This window comes from Sinocyclocheilus rhinocerous, unplaced genomic scaffold (assembly GCF_001515625.1).
Source record: "Sinocyclocheilus rhinocerous isolate Xijiao unplaced genomic scaffold, SAMN03320098_v1.1 scaffold549, whole genome shotgun sequence".
In the NCBI taxonomy this organism is placed as follows: Eukaryota; Metazoa; Chordata; class Actinopteri; order Cypriniformes; family Cyprinidae; genus Sinocyclocheilus; species Sinocyclocheilus rhinocerous.
The window spans coordinates 142,995-160,275 of record NW_015664999.1 but is presented as its reverse complement, the minus strand read 5'-3'; the positions used below and the strand labels follow the sequence as shown (position 1 = coordinate 160,275).

At 38.0% G+C, this 17,281-nt stretch overlaps 3 protein-coding genes across 5 annotated transcripts in view; 2 read left to right on the top strand and 1 right to left on the bottom strand.

Annotated features, from left to right (window-relative positions):
* The window catches only part of LOC107730729 (proline-rich protein 12-like), a 25,326-nt gene extending 18,130 nt beyond the window's left edge, over nucleotides 1-7,196 (top strand). Inside the window, exons 9-16 of the mRNA XM_016541624.1 lie at nucleotides 1,384-1,500; nucleotides 1,622-1,755; nucleotides 2,430-3,100; nucleotides 3,825-3,944; nucleotides 4,658-4,755; nucleotides 4,879-5,010; nucleotides 6,728-6,823; nucleotides 6,915-7,196. Of these exons, the coding sequence (XP_016397110.1) occupies nucleotides 1,384-1,500; nucleotides 1,622-1,755; nucleotides 2,430-3,100; nucleotides 3,825-3,944; nucleotides 4,658-4,755; nucleotides 4,879-5,010; nucleotides 6,728-6,823; nucleotides 6,915-7,052 (1,506 nt within the window). The 3' untranslated portion in view covers nucleotides 7,053-7,196. The remainder of the gene's footprint in view (nucleotides 1-1,383; nucleotides 1,501-1,621; nucleotides 1,756-2,429; nucleotides 3,101-3,824; nucleotides 3,945-4,657; nucleotides 4,756-4,878; nucleotides 5,011-6,727; nucleotides 6,824-6,914) is intronic.
* Nucleotides 7,197-7,206: 10 nt separating this feature from the next.
* Nucleotides 7,207-14,355, bottom strand: LOC107730731 (synembryn-A-like). 3 transcript variants are annotated; one of them, XM_016541632.1, is made up of 14 exons: nucleotides 14,214-14,355; nucleotides 14,008-14,093; nucleotides 13,652-13,699; nucleotides 13,383-13,400; nucleotides 12,703-12,795; nucleotides 11,770-12,359; nucleotides 11,518-11,653; nucleotides 10,769-10,957; nucleotides 10,248-10,342; nucleotides 10,012-10,162; nucleotides 9,436-9,531; nucleotides 8,839-8,983; nucleotides 8,047-8,314; nucleotides 7,646-7,886 (listed from the first exon to the last, which is right to left on the bottom strand). In XM_016541632.1, the coding sequence occupies exons 2-14, from the start codon at nucleotides 14,035-14,037 to the stop codon at nucleotides 7,754-7,756; spliced, it is 1,992 nt and encodes a 663-aa protein (XP_016397118.1). In that variant the 5' UTR covers nucleotides 14,038-14,093; nucleotides 14,214-14,355; the 3' UTR covers nucleotides 7,646-7,753. The 3 variants fall into 3 exon arrangements, with proteins under 3 accessions (XP_016397117.1, XP_016397118.1, XP_016397119.1); XM_016541631.1 differs by lacking the exons at nucleotides 14,008-14,093; nucleotides 14,214-14,355 and adding an exon at nucleotides 7,207-7,424 and having other exon boundaries at nucleotides 7,714-7,886; nucleotides 13,383-13,402; nucleotides 13,653-13,985; XM_016541633.1 differs by lacking the exon at nucleotides 14,214-14,355 and having other exon boundaries at nucleotides 13,383-13,402; nucleotides 13,653-13,699; nucleotides 14,008-14,084.
* A 696-nt stretch (nucleotides 14,356-15,051) lies between these two features.
* Nucleotides 15,052-16,683, top strand: LOC107730741 (insulin-like). Its single transcript, XM_016541649.1, has 2 exons — nucleotides 15,052-15,364; nucleotides 16,370-16,683. The coding sequence occupies exons 1-2, from the start codon at nucleotides 15,187-15,189 to the stop codon at nucleotides 16,534-16,536; spliced, it is 345 nt and encodes a 114-aa protein (XP_016397135.1). The 5' UTR covers nucleotides 15,052-15,186; the 3' UTR covers nucleotides 16,537-16,683.
* The last annotated feature ends 598 nt before the right edge of the window (nucleotides 16,684-17,281 follow it).

Here is a 17,281-nt window from a genome sequence, read left to right as displayed (position 1 = left end):
TGACCTCCATGACCTCCATTTTTGAAATAGCAGCTAAACACTATTGATGCAATTAATCAAAAACAACTGTAGGAAACTTCGGAAACTTCTTTCTTGCACTCTGGTCTCGCTTATTAAGTTGGCTTGAAAAAATCAACTTACTGAAATCCTATTTAAACTTCTTCTTCTTCTTCTGAGACCAAATTTTAACAGACCTTCAGACTGGTCTGACTCGGGTTGCTATATCTTTTCTACCTGATCTGGCTTACGGTTTTCATAAACCAGACTATCAAAACCACCTAAAATCTTTCATTGAGGATGTGAAAACTTTTATACAATGAGACGTATGGTGTATTTCAGCTGTCTACTGCCATAGCAAAGCTTAAAAACTCCCTACTGAAAAAAACCGCTAAAACCAGCCTAAGCTGATTGGCTGCTTTGGCTGGTTTTAAAGGGGTTTTGGCAACTTTTTAGCTGGTCAGGCTGGTCTTAGCTGGTCAAGCTGTGAGAACCAAGCTTAAACCAGCTAAGACTAGGCAACCAGCCTAAACTGGTTTTAGACAAAGCCATGAACATCAATAGTAACGCAATGTCCGCCATTGTTGATGGTGTGTTTGTGTTTGTGTTTGGCCCTGCCACGCTAGCGTTGCTGGGAAAGATGACACGTATTCAGTGACGTAAGACCTGGCTCTGTGGTGGCTCTCTAGCCCGTGGAAAGCAAACCGGTTCTTAGAAGGCTCGCCAGTCGAACCAACTCTGAACTGGCAATAGCATTAGCTCTGAACCAGCACCCGGTTCATGCTACCCGGAAAAGGGGCACTAGAGAGCTACTGTCCAGCAGAGTTCAGCTCCAACCCCAATCAAATACACCTGAACCTGCTAATCAAGCTGTTCAGGGTAACTTGAAAATTACAGACAGGTGTGCTGAAACATGATAATGTCATATTGTAGCACCTCTGTGTGTAGTCTCTGAAATTTCATTGCATTCCGATGCAATGACAATAAAAGCTTGAAATTGAAATTGAAATGATTGGAACTGTAGTCTGCAGAACGGTAGCACTCCAGGAGCAGTTTTGGAGATCCATGGTCTGTCTCTTGTTGTTTGAATTGAGAAGTGGGTGTTGCAGTCAAAAATAAATGAGTCGATTGTGGAAAGGCAGGGTTTAACCAGACTAAATGATTGGAAAAATCTGCTATACATCAGTGAGAAGTCTGTTGTTTCTAAGGAAGGTCCAGTTATGTCAATTTAATTAAACATGAAAAGGTCAAAAAATTTAACGTGCATGGATGAATCATTAACAATAAGATCTATAATATGCATTTGCAAAATATAATATGAATTATGAAAAATTAGTTTTTATTTAATGCCGACTTAACTTGCTCAATTCTCATGGCTTTTCTCAGCTGGCGCTGCAGACAGGACGAGAGCCTCCTCCAATATGGAGGGTCCAGAAAGCTCTGCTGCAGAAGTTCGCTCCTGAAATCAAAGATGGACAGCGACAGTTTTGTGCTACCAGTAATGTGAGTGTGTTTTTGTATTTGATAAGCATTGATAGCATGCATTGGATGGCTTGCATAAAAAAAGTAATACTACACCACCTCCTTAAACTCACTCTGTCTGTCCTCTGTCACTCTTTGGCAGTATTTGGGCTACTTTGGAGATGCAAAGATGCGTTATCAGCGTTTATATGTCAAATTCTTGGAGAATGTGAATAAAAAGGATTATGTCCGAGTGTGCTCGCGGAAACCCTGGCATCGGCCCAGTCTCACACTGAGGTAATTTCACCCTAAATGCACTTCTGGAGCTACTGTGGTCCTGTACTATATTGCAGTTAATAGAGTAGTTACTGTTAATCAACGAATTCTGTGATCATTTACTTACCCACATGCTTTCAAAACCTAAATGTTGTTGCTTTTTCCGTGGAGCACAGACTTTTTCAAGAATCTGCATACAGCTTGTTTAAAAAAACAGTTCACAGTGGTGCTATGTCTATCAGGCATTAAAAAGAAAACAAAAAACACTAAAAAGGCACCATAAATATGGTCCATCTTACTCATACGCTATATTCAGTCCTCTGCAATCAAACAATAGGTTTGTGTGAGAAAGCAACACAATTTAAGTATTTATTCATTGATAATCTTTCAAATGCTTCAGCTCTCAAATAAAATATTGGCGTTATGATAATTGATTTTGAGATATGCGAGAGCTAATGACATTTGATGTTGCTGACGTAAAACCTGTGGCATAGGCTTAAATCTTAACAGAAATTCTTCACTATGAATGAACTGTCATTGTGTGGAAAAGACATTCCTCAGAAAAAAACAAACAGTATATGGGTTTAAAATTAGGCAAGGCTGAGTAAATAATGACAGAATTTTCACTTCAGGCAAACTGTCAATTTAATCAGTATATTGTCGTTGCTAAGATGAATGTCTTTTCTTCCTACCAGACGCCAGTCTCTTCCTAAGCCACAACCTGTACGCAGCCTGACTCCACCTCGCATGGAACGAGAGGATAGAGAGAAGGAGAGAGAGAGACAACGGGAGAAAGAGCAACGGGAACAAAGGGGAAAAGAAAAGGAGAAAGAGAGAGAAAGAGAAAAGGAAAGGGAGCGAGAACGAGAGAGGGAACAGATCGAGAAATCTAGGAGAGAAAAGGAAAAAGAGAAGTTAAGGGAGAGAGAACTTGAAAAGCAAAAAGAGAAGGAGAAACAAAAAGAAAGGGAAAAAGAGAAACAAAAAGAAAGGGAAAGAGAGAAGGAAAGAGAAAAACAACGAGAGAGAGAAAGGGAAAAGGAAAAACAAAAGGAGAAGGAGAGAGAGAGGGAAAGAGAAAGGGAGAAAGAGAAGGAAAGGGAAAAACAACGAGAGAAGGAGAGGGAGAAAGAGCGAGAGAAGGAAAAGAAGCTCCAAGAGCGACAAACTCAAGAGAAGCTGGAGAGGAAAACAGCAGTTGTGGAGCACGGGAGGGTCAAAGAGGAGAAGAGGGTTGACAGGACGAGGAGCAGGCCTGTGAAAGTAAAGGCAGAACCTCCACCTAAAAAGAGGAAGAAGTGGCTGAAAGAAATGCCCTCTTCCTCTGATTCAGACTCCTTCCCTGATCCGCCTAGTGAGGATGAAGGTGTGTATGGGTTGGCTATTTGTGTGCAGTATACCATGTGTGTCCATTTGAGTGTAGTTTTGCAAAGTACTCAAAGCTATCAGCAGCGTCAATCAGTGTAACTGCACTATACCTTGCCGTTCAAAAGTGTGGGGTAGTAAGATTTTAAAATGTTTTTGAAAGAAGTCTCTTATGCTTTTATACAAATACAGTAAAAACAGTAATATTGTGAAATATCATTGCATTTTTAAAACCTGTTTTCTATTGTAATATGTTTTTAAAATGTAATTTATTTCTGTGATGGCAAAGCTGAATTTTCAGCAGTCATTACTCCAGTCTTCAGTGTCACATGATCCTTCAGAAAGAATTTTGGTGCTCAAGAAACATTTCTTGATTTTTTGGGGGGGAAACTGTGCAACATTTTTTCCAGGATTCTTTGATAAATATAAAGTGTAAAATACTGCATTTATTTTAAATAGCACAGACTACATTGTCACAAAACTGTCATATTTGAAAATGTATTACATAATATACATATAATATATATATATATATATATACACAATCTGTCTATAAACCAGCACACTGTATGCCATGATGGACACTGAATTTAGTTAATTTTGCATTTCCTGTTTTGTGGAGCCAAAACTAAGTTGTTAAAGAGAGAGAGAGTGTGTGTATGTGTGTACTTTTTGGTGTGTGCCTTCTGTTTTTTTCATGTGTTTTGCATCTCTTCTATCCTCAGTATCCACACGCAGTGGAATAAACAGTCGGGCCATGAGAGAGATGTTCCGCAGTTATGTAGAGATGCTGGTCAGCACTGCTCTGGACCCAGACATGATCCAAGCTCTTGAGGACACCAACGGTGAGCGCACATCATTAGGTGAAATATAAAGTGCATGTGTGGAGGACTGGGTGGGGTGATTAAGGGAGAGAAGGATGTTTAATAAAGCAAAGGAGGTTGAGAGAGAGGACAATGAGGTGAGACTGGAAGAATAATGACAAGCAAAAGATGCTTAGAAAAGAGGAGTGGAAAGTTACAGTGACTAATGCAGGCTGTTTTAGATTCATTAAATTAAGTTTATAGGCCACTGATGCCATCTTTCCATGCCTAAACACAAATATATCTGAAAAACTAACATATTGTAGCAATAAATAAACCTGTGCTGATAGATAAATGTGCAAAAATAATCTAACACTGTTTTAAACGGCAATTTGCTCATTCTTTTGCTAGTTAAATATTGATATAAATTGATCAAAAGTGACAGTAAAGACAGTTATGATTTCAAATACATGTTGTTTTTTTTAAACTTACTTTACATTCATTAAAGAATTCTACAAATAAAAAAAAGTATAATTTTCCACAAAAATATTAAGTAACACAAGTGTTTTCAGTGTTGATAATAATGCAGACTTCGTGTGCATAAGAGACTTCTTTCAAAAACATTAAAAAAATATATAAAAATCCTACCACCCCCAAACCTTTGAACGGAAATGTGAATCTAAAGTAATGGTATTTTTCAATTTAACAACTCGGTACCAATGCATTATCACTGGCTCCTCCCCTTTTGTCCTCAGATGAGCTTTATCTCCCACCCATGAGAAAGATTGACAGTATCCTCAACGAACAGAAACGAAGGCTGTTGAGAAGGGTCAACATGAGTGTCCAGCATCAGGTGACACTGGCTTTCAGTGATACTCAAATGCTGTTCCTCTTGAGTACTCAAGACTTGTTGATTTGTGTTTTCTAAAGAACATGTCTAGCAGTCTCTCACTCTCCCTCCTTTCCCATCCTGTAGGAGGCACTGCACATGTTCCCTCAAATGACAGCAGACCCCCTAGACTCTGGAGCGGTTAAAGTGCACCTGGGTGGTGAGAGTTACAACCGCAAAACCCTCAACAGAGTCAAAAGGAGCCTTCCCAAACAGCAGGCATGTTGTATACACAATTGTTTCTCACTTACATAATTAAGCAGTCCAATAAGAAACCACAAGAAGTATTTGGGCACTTCAGCCATGCCTAAAAATAAATATAAATGTTGTTGAATTATAGGGGTATAATCGATATGGATTGATGCATCGATCAAATGAGTAACTATATGATACATTGATGCAATGCATAAAAAAATCTCTAGATGTTTTTATAAATTAATAAGATGCATTAGATGACTTGTTTGACTGTTAAATTATGGTTGCGTTTTTGAGTTAATAAAAATGTAACTGGTTGTGTAAAAAAAACAAAATATTGCTATATCGATCGCAGGCTTCTAAATCTAATCAAATTGTAATCATATCATAGCATTTTTTGAGGTATCGGCAAATAATGTATTGCTGGCTAAGAGAATCGATTTCAGATTGTATCATGACGAATTGTTCGATTTACCACCCCTATTGCACTATATAATGAAATATTAAACCACACTGTTTTTATTTTAAAGACAGACATTACAAGCTCACTTTTTAAGATAAAAAGTTAATTGTTTAAGTTAAATGTTAGTTGAATAAACATCATTAATGTGATGAACTGTGATCTCTGGACCATTTGTTTAAACATTGCAAAAATGGTTAAAAAGGCACCATTTGTTTGCAGATGCCAACTGATTTGATGTTTTGTTATATAATGCAATGAAGATAACGCAATGAAGAACAAGGAGAAGATATTTTGAGGAATGTTTTAACTATTTTTGTCCATAAAATAAAAGTCAGTTTGACTTTCATGGTAAAAACACTGCATTATATCTAATTTTTGTTCTCCACAGATGAAAGAAAGTCATGAAGGTTCTTTGGTGAAGTGTCCAAAAGCTTTTTGGGGTCATTGTATTTCAAATCAGGCTTTCCGCGGGTCCTTAAAAAGTCTCAAATTTAGTTGTATCAAATTTAAGGTCATAAAATGTCTTAAATGGTACAAGAAAGTCTTAATTATGATTTCAGGGGGTCTTAAATTTGGGGACAGAAAGACGAGAATTGCGATATGGCTGAATGTGGCGATTAAACTTCAAAAGGCCATGATTTTGTTGATTAAACATGAGAGCTGCAAGTTTCAAAGTCATGTGCTGGGGAACTGGGGAAACCGCTGTATTTCTGCCGTTCTGAAAGCGCCTCCTGCTGGCAGAGAATGAATGTGCATTTTCAACAATCCAGTCTGCTGTTTTCGTTCAGACCGATGTGAAAATCAACCCATGTTTTTATGTTACAAACACGCAGAGTTGTAAATGTGAACTGGTGGATCGACAAGATAATGCATTATAAAAATCTAAACGATTAACAGTAAAAAATATTTGTTATTTAATATAATGATTGATAATAATTGTTTAAATTAATATAATAATTGATACTTTTGACTCATACGTTTTCTTAAAAATGGTTTAAAGGCTGAAATGTGAAGTTTATTTATTTATTTATTTTTTGTGAAAACCTGTGTCCGAACTGTAAATCATGCTTTTTACAATCATTTTACAGTGTAATATGTTACCATAGACATTGGTATTATATGGTATTAATTTTATTTGTGCAGGTCTTAAAAAAGGTCTTAAAAAGTCTTAGATTTGAGCTTAAAAATCCTGCAGATACCCTAATTTCAATAATACATCTGAGCTGAAATCTGAGCTCTCTTTCTTTACTTGTAACCCCATCTCTCTCTGCTTGCCAGGACCTGAAGCTGTCGACAGAGACTTGTCGAATATACAGTCTCTATCACTCTCTCCATCACTACAAATATCACACCTTTTTGCACTGTAAAAAGGAGGTATGAGGAATTATGAGCTTATTTGAGAAATGCAACACTGTATCCATGTATGTGCCCGTAAAAACCCTCTCCTCTCTTTCTCCCTCCCCAGACGGACAGCATAGAACAGGCAGCGGAGGAGGATCCGGGTCAGGAGGAGGTGGTTCAGCAGTGCATGGCCAACCAGGGCTGGCTAGAGACTCTGTTCAATTCCTTCATTGAACTGCTGACGCTCAGCACCAAGGCTTAAGATTCAGCTGTCGACGTTCCAAGCACATCCTATTTGGAGAAAGGAGAAACTCTTCTCTCTCAAACAAAACCAGTGCACCTCCAAGTTGCAGGAAAATTAGATTTTCCTTTGCAGAATGTGTTAGAGCCACTGGCGGTTTAAGTTGTTGCACCTCGGCAGTTCTCTTCAAGGTAAACATTCCACTCCCGCTAGAGCGCGAAAAAAAAAAAAGAATCCGTAGAACTGCGTTTCCTGTTGTTACCATGGTAACAAAACCATGGCAACACCAGCAGCATTTTCCAGGAGTGTTTGTCTTCGGTGTGATGGCTGTCTCTCTTTGTCTCTTTCTTTCCTCCTCTGCTTCTTAGTAGCTTCCTATTTTACGGGTTCTAGCTGATATCGTGACTCACACAAAGAAATTATAAAGAAACGACATTCTCCGCTATTTTGTGTACATCATAAATTATTATTATTTGCATCCCTTATTCTTTTCCTCACACATCATACAGAGCTTGGTTTATTCTGTTTCGTGTCTCAATATCATTTCCTTTTACATCCCATATTTACAATAACTGATTAAATGAACCAATAACTTATTTCCTTATTATTGTAAGTTATAGGATTTTTAGATATCAATATTGTTTCAGCGCTATATCAGTCATTAGTATAAAATATCTTGCACCTGTCTGTCATTAATCATCATCATGATCATGTTGACATCATTACTGCTCTGTTTCACTATCTTCTTCCTCCTCTTCTTCGTCCTCCTCCTCCACAGCGCTGTGCCTCGTCTGGCCACAAAGCGGCGCCAGTTTGCCATCCGTTGTCACTCCCATTGGCTGAATGATTTTGCCTCTGAGCGGGTGTGGTAGAAGTATACGAATGATGAGTAAAAAAATGCATACATATATATATATATATGGTGATTACCTATCCACTACACAAATGTTTTGAAAAGGAAATCAGTGATGATTTCACCACATTTATGGTGGAATCTCTCTTGACACACACATACCGTGAGAGCTTGTTGAACATATTTATGAGTCTGAGCGCCTCTGCCTCTTTCTCTTCTTCAGTCATTCCTTCCATAGGATCAGGCTGTTCCTCCTCCACCCGTCCCGTCACAGGGTTAATCCTGTCCTTGGCCTGTCTGTACTCCTCCGTGTCTGAGTCAGAGTCACTGGAGTACTGCGGTTGAGGAGAGAGGCCACGGCTGTTCAATAGACCCCGTGCCGCCAGCAGCCCCGCTGCATTACCGTAAGTGTACTTCACAAACCTGCTCACTGGGAGAGAAAGAGTTAATGAATACCATACCAACAACACTATCTTAAATGTCACAGAAAGGTGTATTATGAATAGAGTGCTGCAGGATGACATTTTTGTAGACCAAAATCTGGAAATGAATTAGAATTTTAGCATTTCTGGTTCCATTGTCCTAAAGGCAATGGGTTTTTTGAACGGGTCTTTGGTTAAATGCCTGAAATAAGTGTTGTGTTTTAAGACAAGCTCAAGATATTTTCACATTTTAACTATTGTAATTCACACTTTAAGGAAAATTGCTTTTAAATAAAGATTGAAAGAGTTGTCTGAAGCTTAGTGGTGGTGACATTAAAGTCATGCAACCGTGGTATAGTTCGTTAACTTCTGGGTTGGCCTACAAAAATATTACATCCCTCCAGCACTTACATGTTCAATTATAACATGCTCATACCATGATACATGAATATGATATTCATTCAGTTTCACGGTATATATAAATAATAATTGTCAGTGCACTTTACATAGTTCAGTAGATGCATCTATGTACCATTTTCTTTACAGAGCACAAAGAGAAGCTCAGCTGCACAGTGTTTGATATCAGTGTCGACATGGGTCATTAGTCGCACTAGTTTGCCCCTCAATGTGTTCCCCTGTTCAGGCCTCATCTCAACGTCTCTCAGTGGAGGCAGGATCTGCTCAAAAATAGCACAGGATCAGGTTCCCGGTACACAGCCACGAGAATAACAAGTATGTGTCAGACTTAATGTTTCATATTTATATAGTGCTCCAAAAGTAACACTTAATAGGCTCACACCAAGAACAATAACTATTATGATAACCATAACTATACATTTTTAGTAATCATTCTAATTCTATGAGAATAGGGAAGTCCATACCACAGCTATAATGATAACGGCACAGAGAAACAATATAGTTGAAATCATACTATAAAAAAACTATAAAAACATTGATAGCCAAACAGACAACATAACTGCAGCACACCATTATAATAAGTTGGTGTGAACCATAATATAATTATTGCTATAGTTGTCTTAATAGCTATTGTTCTTGGTTTGAACAGCCTTAAAGCACACTAAATTGGTGAAAATGTTTTTTAAAAAGTATTTTGAGGTGAGTATCGTACCTGCTGTCTGAGATAGTGCCTAGTTTCCCTGTGAGCTTTGCTGCTCTCAGTCAACAGGTTTAACACTGGAGCCAACTTTTCCTTCAGCTTATGGCCCTGTATAATTCACATTTGAAGACGTAACATTTATAATGAAATACATTTTACAAATGCAAAATATTTTGGCCTATATCTCCACGTCTTCATATATATATATAAGAAGATAAACGTTAAAAATTTAAATTCTGTCTTCATTGTTGTTCAAAACCTGTTGACATTCTTTCTTCTGTGGAACACAAAAGAGGATATTTTGAAGAATGTTGGTAACCCAACAGTTTTGGTTAACATCGATGTATGGACATTTCTCAAAATATCGTCTTATATGTTCCAAGGAAGAAAAGATTCTGAACGACAGGAAGTTGAGTAAATGATGACAGAATTTTTATTTTTGGGTGAACTATCCCTTTAACATGCATGTTATGGAAACTGAACCCCAGTCTATGAGGACCCTGGAAATCAAATCCTTAACTTTGGCCTTACAAGTGCCATGTTCTTGAGCTACAGGGACACTAGACAGTTCAGAGCGCTCTTTCTCACTCTGTCCAGTCTCTTCTCCATGAAGAGCAGCAGAGTGTTAACGCAGTCCATGTTGACTCCGCCGGACTCCTTCGAACCTTCAGATAGGTGAACGGATAGCAGAACATCTAGGCACTGCAGTGGGAGCGCTGAGAGCACATTCACTGTGTGTCTGTGGATATTCAGCACAGGAGAGTTATAGAGATCAATAGAATGAGACCTCTCAAGATTTACAGTGGTTTGATTCTCACTCTTACCCTTGTAGCTCCTCTTTTCTATCCTCTCCCTCACAGGGCACGAGTAGACAGTGACGCAGGACTGCAGCTAGGTGACGATACAAATCTACAGCCTCCTGTGGCAGAAGAAAGAAAACCAAAACAATATTACAATGAAGTGGATAGGTGTGATTATTTTTTTATATTTTTTTTTGTTCTTAACATCAGCCCCACACGATATGTGGGAAAAAAGATTGTGGTGTCAAATTAAGAATTCTTTCCCACGACTGTTTTATTATTTTGTCCTCTTGTTTTAGTTAAATCCACTTTCTAATTTTTTTTCCCTTGTGTCAAGGCCACATTGTGAGAATTAGCAATGGATTTGATGATATGTACATTTTTGTGCTATTTGTTGGTTTGTTGATCAAATTGTTATTGTTAATAATCCTGTATTTTTGCTGGCCATTGTGTGAATGATCAAGTAAAATATAGAGTTCATGATGGAAGGACCCAGATGTGGTTATTAGGAGCAAAACAAAAAACAAAAAAAAAACAGCATTAACCTCATCTACTTCCTGTCTGTGCACACTGTAGGTAATGTTGAACAGGGTCTTGATAATCTCAAGGGCACGCTGAGTCACCTCCTTAGACACAGGGGGTGCTGTGAGGTCAGTCAGCACCTCATGCGTTTCTCCCCAGCACACTTCTAAACACTGTTCCAGAGCAGCAGTCAGCATGGACACGCCGCGCTCCTGACAGGAAGAGGACAAACAATGAGTCTCTGAAATGCCCACAGATATGAAAGAGGCAGTTTTGTGTTCTCATAACAATTTGTTTTATGTCGTCTTTGACCACTAGGTGGTCTACAGTGATCCTGCAGGGGGTCCACTAACTGTTGTTTTATTTCAAATGAATTTTTTTTTATAAAATATGCGTTAAACAAAAATATAAGTAAAATTCAGAATTTAAGTTAAAAAGCTAAAGTACAGCTAAACGTTTCATTGTCCCCGTTTAGTAAAATTGTAAAATGGCACTGTGCATCCATCATGATCATTTTACCCATAAAATATGCAAATACATTAATGGTATGGTACTATTCACGTTTTGAAATGCAGCACTTAATTGTATAAAAACATTTAATAGGGAGTCCCTGCTCCATCTTTCTGTCCACAAGTGGTAATTGGCCTGAAAAAAAAAAGTGTACTCCAATAATCCAATAAACTTTGAAAAAAAAAAAAAATGTTTACAGTGTATGTATCACTAATAATATCATAATAATACCATATTCTACATTTGTATCAATGAGTGTTACCTGGCAGAGTTCTATTCTAAGCTCAGGCCGTAAAGCGGTCAACAGAAAGAGAAGCCGCAGTTCATAAAATTGACCACTTGGAGGTGATGAGGAATGTATGCCATCTTTAAGTCTTTCTGACAGGCCATGGAGCAACCTGGTGAAGAAAACAAAGCACAAGATAATAAAACAGAGAATGAGTTTTCTATAATGATATTGAAATATTGACACCATATTTGTCAAATGCTTCACATGTAACAATTTGAGTCACACCTCAGGATGCAGGCTCTCTCTTGTGCTTTCGGGCTGTTGTAGATGACATTGCACAGGGCCTTCATCGCCTCTTTCCTCCAGACCTCTCCATCGTCATGCTCCTCCTCTTCATCCTTCTCTCCTCTAGCATCTCTCTTTCCTCTTGTCAACAGCCCACAGACCCCATCTTTCCTTTCATTTGTTTCTCTCCCAACATTACAGTTAGATGTCACATTCACAGGGTTGATCTGCACACCTTCACTGACCAAAGACTCAGCACAGGCTGCAAAGACACAGACTGAATCATCTCCCTCCCTGTAACATGTTGGGTGTTGTGCATTGCTGCCATTATTATCCAGATGTGTCTCTGTCTCATTCTCAGGAGTGATGTCACTGTGGGAGGAGCCCCACTCAGCCTCCTCTTCTTCAGGCCAGGTAGGCAGGGCGGAGATGCCCCCAAGTCGAGCAAGAGTTAGGATGGCATAGTCTGTGATCAGAGGAGCCAAGGCCTTTCGATCACGTGAGATAAATCTCAGAGTGCGCAGACACACTCTCAAAACGCCTGGCTGCAGCCGCATACGAATGAACCAGATCAGAGTTGCAGCAAGCCTCTGGAAGAGACAGAAAGGAAAATGATGGAAAAGTTTGAATTATTTTGCATTGTATTTGATGGGAATATATAATGAAATACAACATAACCAAACGTATGTGGACAACCCTTCTAATTTCAGTTACAATTTGAATGTAAGGAACTGAAATTCTGGATGGATGGATGGATGGATAGATAGATAGATAGATTAACTATTGTGGGACAGGTTGGAACAATAGATAGGAAGGAAGGAAGAAAGGAAGAAAATTCTCAAATTTATGGATGTGGTGCTGGGTTGTGCTTTTGGCCATATTTTATGAAAGAAGTTGTGAAAAAAAAAAGTTTGGGAAACAAGTTTGACTCACCCTCCGCAGAACAAGTTCTTGATCCTCATTCTCATCAGAGTCAAAATCTGAGTCAGAGTCTGGAACATACTCTCTCACTTTATTCCGGCGAAACTGAGTGGAGAAGAACAAACATTTACAAGAGACAAGAGAAAGTGAGGTAAACAAGCAGAAAAAAAGCTTTTAGCAATAACGAGCGGTGACATGGAAAAGAATAAAGTCAGTGTCTGCCCTTCAAACTCAAGATTCAGATTTAAACAGTGGCCTGCTTCTTTACATACAGAATACTGAAATTCACTGAAGACTAATAAAGGCTTTGGGTACAATCCCTGAACACAGGGGAGATATTATAAAGGCTTTAATTTATAAAAAATTTATTTTGTGAGCACAGGCATCATGAACAGAGTAACCGTCTAAACGGCTTTTTGTGAATTTATGAGAACCAATCAATTATCTTTTTGACACACGGCACAATAATTGGTGCTTAGTAACAACAAAATAAATAATTACAGGCACATCTGACACAGACACTCTGGGTGTCGATATGTACAGTACAGGTGCCCCAGGGTGAGACAGACGGCGAGTATATTAGTTTCAGATTACCCACCTCTCTCGTTTTTCTTTCCCACAGACATCTCACTCCCTTTTTATTTATCTACCGCAAACCTGCTCTTTTTCTGTAGGTCATGTGAAAGATTTACCTCTTCCAGCTCTCTTTGCTGTTCTCAGTTCACACATGTAGGAAAGTGATGAGTATATAGCAAAAAGAGAAAAAAAAGCTGGATTAAAAACATGCTTGTGACTATTATATACACTGAATGAATGAGATGAGAGTGAAGTGAGGGATAAAGATAAGTGAAGGTGGATGAGTGAGATTTACATTATTAGCTGTGTTAATCCAAGCCACGTGTGCCCTCGGATTGAGGGCAGACAGAAACACACAAACTTTAGCATAGACTTTAGAATTTACCTTTTTTCTCTCTTTTTCTTCCACATCAAAAAAGAAACATTGTGAGTACTGTGAATAACAAAGGGAGAATTTAAAAGGTGAAATATAAGAGAGACAGCAGAATTTGAAGGCTCTGCAAATGCTAGACACATTAAAACTTCACCACACTGCAGAAATTGTAAAATGACTGGATAAGTAATGAGAAACACCCTTCAGGTTTACCCCAGTTCTGTTGTCATGGAAACGGCTAATATCTGAGTGTTGTAGAAGTAGTAGAAGATTCTAACACAGTTTTTTTCTGCCTGGCACAGTGATGTGCAGTATTAATCTTATTATACTTAATTACAATTCAGTATTTTGCTTGAAATCGTATTTACCTCAGTGTTCATCCAGATGTATTTGAACATTGTCCTGGTCGCCTTGTTTAATAAACTGAATAATCTTCTCCACGTCCACAGGCATTCTTAATAATTAATAATCAACCAAAATATAAAATGTGTTAATTTTCATACAGAGTATTTCTGAAAAAATACCGATTTAACCTTATATAATGTTAGAGACACATTCATAGACTTGCACTTACCCTCTGTGGTTATAAAAGTACAGATTTCAAAAATGTGTGATGAGTTTCCTTTCAAACGACACGTTTTTAGTGTGTCTATGTGTCTGTCTTCATATGTTCCTCTTTGTAATCTGACAGGCCTCAGATTTAGCTTTGAGTTTTCCTAAACTAATCCCACCCATCCTCTCTCACTCATTCACAACACTCATAAAACTCCATGATTATGCTGTTTATGGGCACAGGTTTGCTGTATTGTATTTTCTTCTTCCCACATCTTGATATAGACATGTGGGGGCATGTTAGAACGAGCCGTTTTAGGTAGACGTGGTTGACTCTTAACTTTTATAAAGAATATCTTTGGATTTGAGACTTTAGTCTTTGCAACTTTACAGATCTTCTTTATGCACCAAGAGTTTGTATCACTTCAAAGAGAAAGGAAAAATTTAAATCGCATCATATGACCCTTTAATAATGTACAAATAATTCTACTCATTGCAAGTTATCCTCAGAACAGGAGTGCTAATTAGTGAGAAAGCCAATAGGGACAGACAATAGGAACCAAAAAACAAACAAAAAAATAGCTTGAGCTGCTATGCTGGGATTCAGACAACAGTGAGAAAAAGACAGAAGGTTGGAGAGAGAAAGAGAGAGATGAAAGCCGCACAGGTTTATATAAAGCTTAATAGGGGTAATTAAACAAAGTGGGGGCCAGGAAGAGAAAGGCTGGGATGACTGGGGTGAGCTGATAGGGGTAATTATTTGTACTGATTGAAGGTGATTAATTGAGGCTAGTTGTTCAGCTCACTGATGGACCCTCATAAAACACAGAGTCCATTAGAAGAGAGAGACATGACAGACAGAGAGAGAGAATAACCACAGTACTAGTGGGCTGGAATGACACTTTCACTCTTGACAGGACACAATCAACCTGCCCAGACAGGAAAGAGTTGCTATTTTTTTGTTTCATGATCTGTAAAGTTTCCTCATAAGGAGAATGCACAGATCTGGATTGCTCCTGTTGTCGCTGTGTGCCGGCTCTCTGGTGACCCATAGTGGTGCGTTCGGGAATCGAAGACTGTGCGGGACTCAGCTCGTGGAAGCGCTGCTGCTTGTCTGTGGTGACAAGGGTCTCTTCTACCAGCCTGGCAGGCGTATCAGAGAGCACAGTTTCCGTGAGTCTTGTTACACATGTATTTCTGTGCGATAGATTGTCAACATTACAATAAGTCCTAGCCTACTATACATGTTTTTTTGTAGAAATTATTTTGCGTAACAAGCATTAAGATAACCCAATCGATGCAAATTAAAGTTATTGGTTAAAAAAAGACAAATTCAATATCACATTGTGTGTGTGTGTGTCTGTCTGTCTGTCTGGTAGAGTTTAAGAGGCTATAATTTAAGAGAGAAGAAAAATAAATTATAAAAACGAACTAAAAACCGATTTTGTTTAGTAATGTATTTGTTACCATATTTATATTTACACCATATTTATTTATTGCATTTTTTTCTATAAAACAGTGCAAGTAAACATACTTAGGATAGCTATAAAACTGTCATTAAAAATTATGTCATCATACTGTTGTACCAAACCAATATGACTTTCTTTATTCTTTTGAACGCAAAAGAAAATTATATAGAAAAATGTTGGCATCTAGACAATTTTGGTGCCCACCTGCACAATTACTTCTATTGTTTAGAGGGAAAAAAAGAATTACACGTTTCTCAAAATATCTTATTTTATGTTCAATAGAAGATAGAAAGTCATACAGGCTTGGAATGACAAGAGGGTGAGTAAATTATGACAATGTTCATTTGTGGGTGAACTATCCCTTTTAAGTCTGAAATTTAATAGGATAAATTTAAGATATATTATCAAGCCATTAGACTACTCTTATACAAAAAAGATATTTTAACATCAAAAGGGCAGACTTTCAGGTGTAACATTTTTGTGGCAGTATCCAATTAAGTCCCTGTAGCCAACCATCCCTGGTCTCCCCATCTCTTGAAGAGTGTAACAGAGTAGCCTATTCGACGTTCATTAAGGTCTTTCTGTTTGTATGCGTTGTGTAGAAAATGGAAAACTATTTGATTAATTTAATTAATTTAATACTAGTATGCATGCTACGCCTGTATAGACTACTTTTGAATCCCTTGTAACACTGCTCGTCTTTCAACAGGCGTAAAGATGAGGAACAGCGCCCCCTTCCTGCGGCAGACTGGAGTGGCTGCTCAGAGTGCAGAGATAGGCACTGCCAGAAGCAGTGTTGCAAAGAGAGGCATTGTAGAGCAGTGCTGTCATTTCTACTGTGACTATTATGACCTGGAGAATTACTGTAACACATAGAGATTCTGCTGCATACACTTCGCCTGATAATGACTTGCATTATTTAAGTACTGCAGGTTTGGGATATGGTAGGCCTATTTGGATGATACCATTGACCTAATTATGTAGCTACAGCTGTGAATGAAGGATCACTTTAAATATTACGCAATGGGCATGTTTATGATTAAAATGTTTGCATATATATATATATATAAAAAACGGACCGTTTTTGTTTGTGTTGCACAAAACAAAGGCTAGGATATTAGAATGTTTATTGTAGGCCTTTATAATTATTATATTCCTGTAACTCAAACAGTAAAAGCATGTCACTAGCAACACCAAGGAGATGGGGTTGACTCTCAGGGAATGCTTGAACTGACAAAAGTGCAGAGGCCTACATTCAATACAACATAATTCATAAAAAATAAAACAGTATAAAAATAGGCCTACAATACAAAAAAAAAAAAATGTTTTTATGTAAACTTTTTTACATTTCCAAACAATACTGCAGTTTTATTAAAAATTAACCATCATGAATGTGCCAAAAGAAAAAACGAGTTATTATTCAGTTGCATTTAAAACCCAATTTTAAAATCAAATAGTATAGTCATACTATATTATTAAACTATATTGTATTTACTATTTCAAAATCACTTGAGTGCAGGCTCAAACAATCACCATAGCAGTGTTTCCCCTGCCATTATTTTAGGGGGGCGGCCCGCCCCCCCCACGGCACCCCCCCCCCCCCTTGAAGGTCAAGTTAATT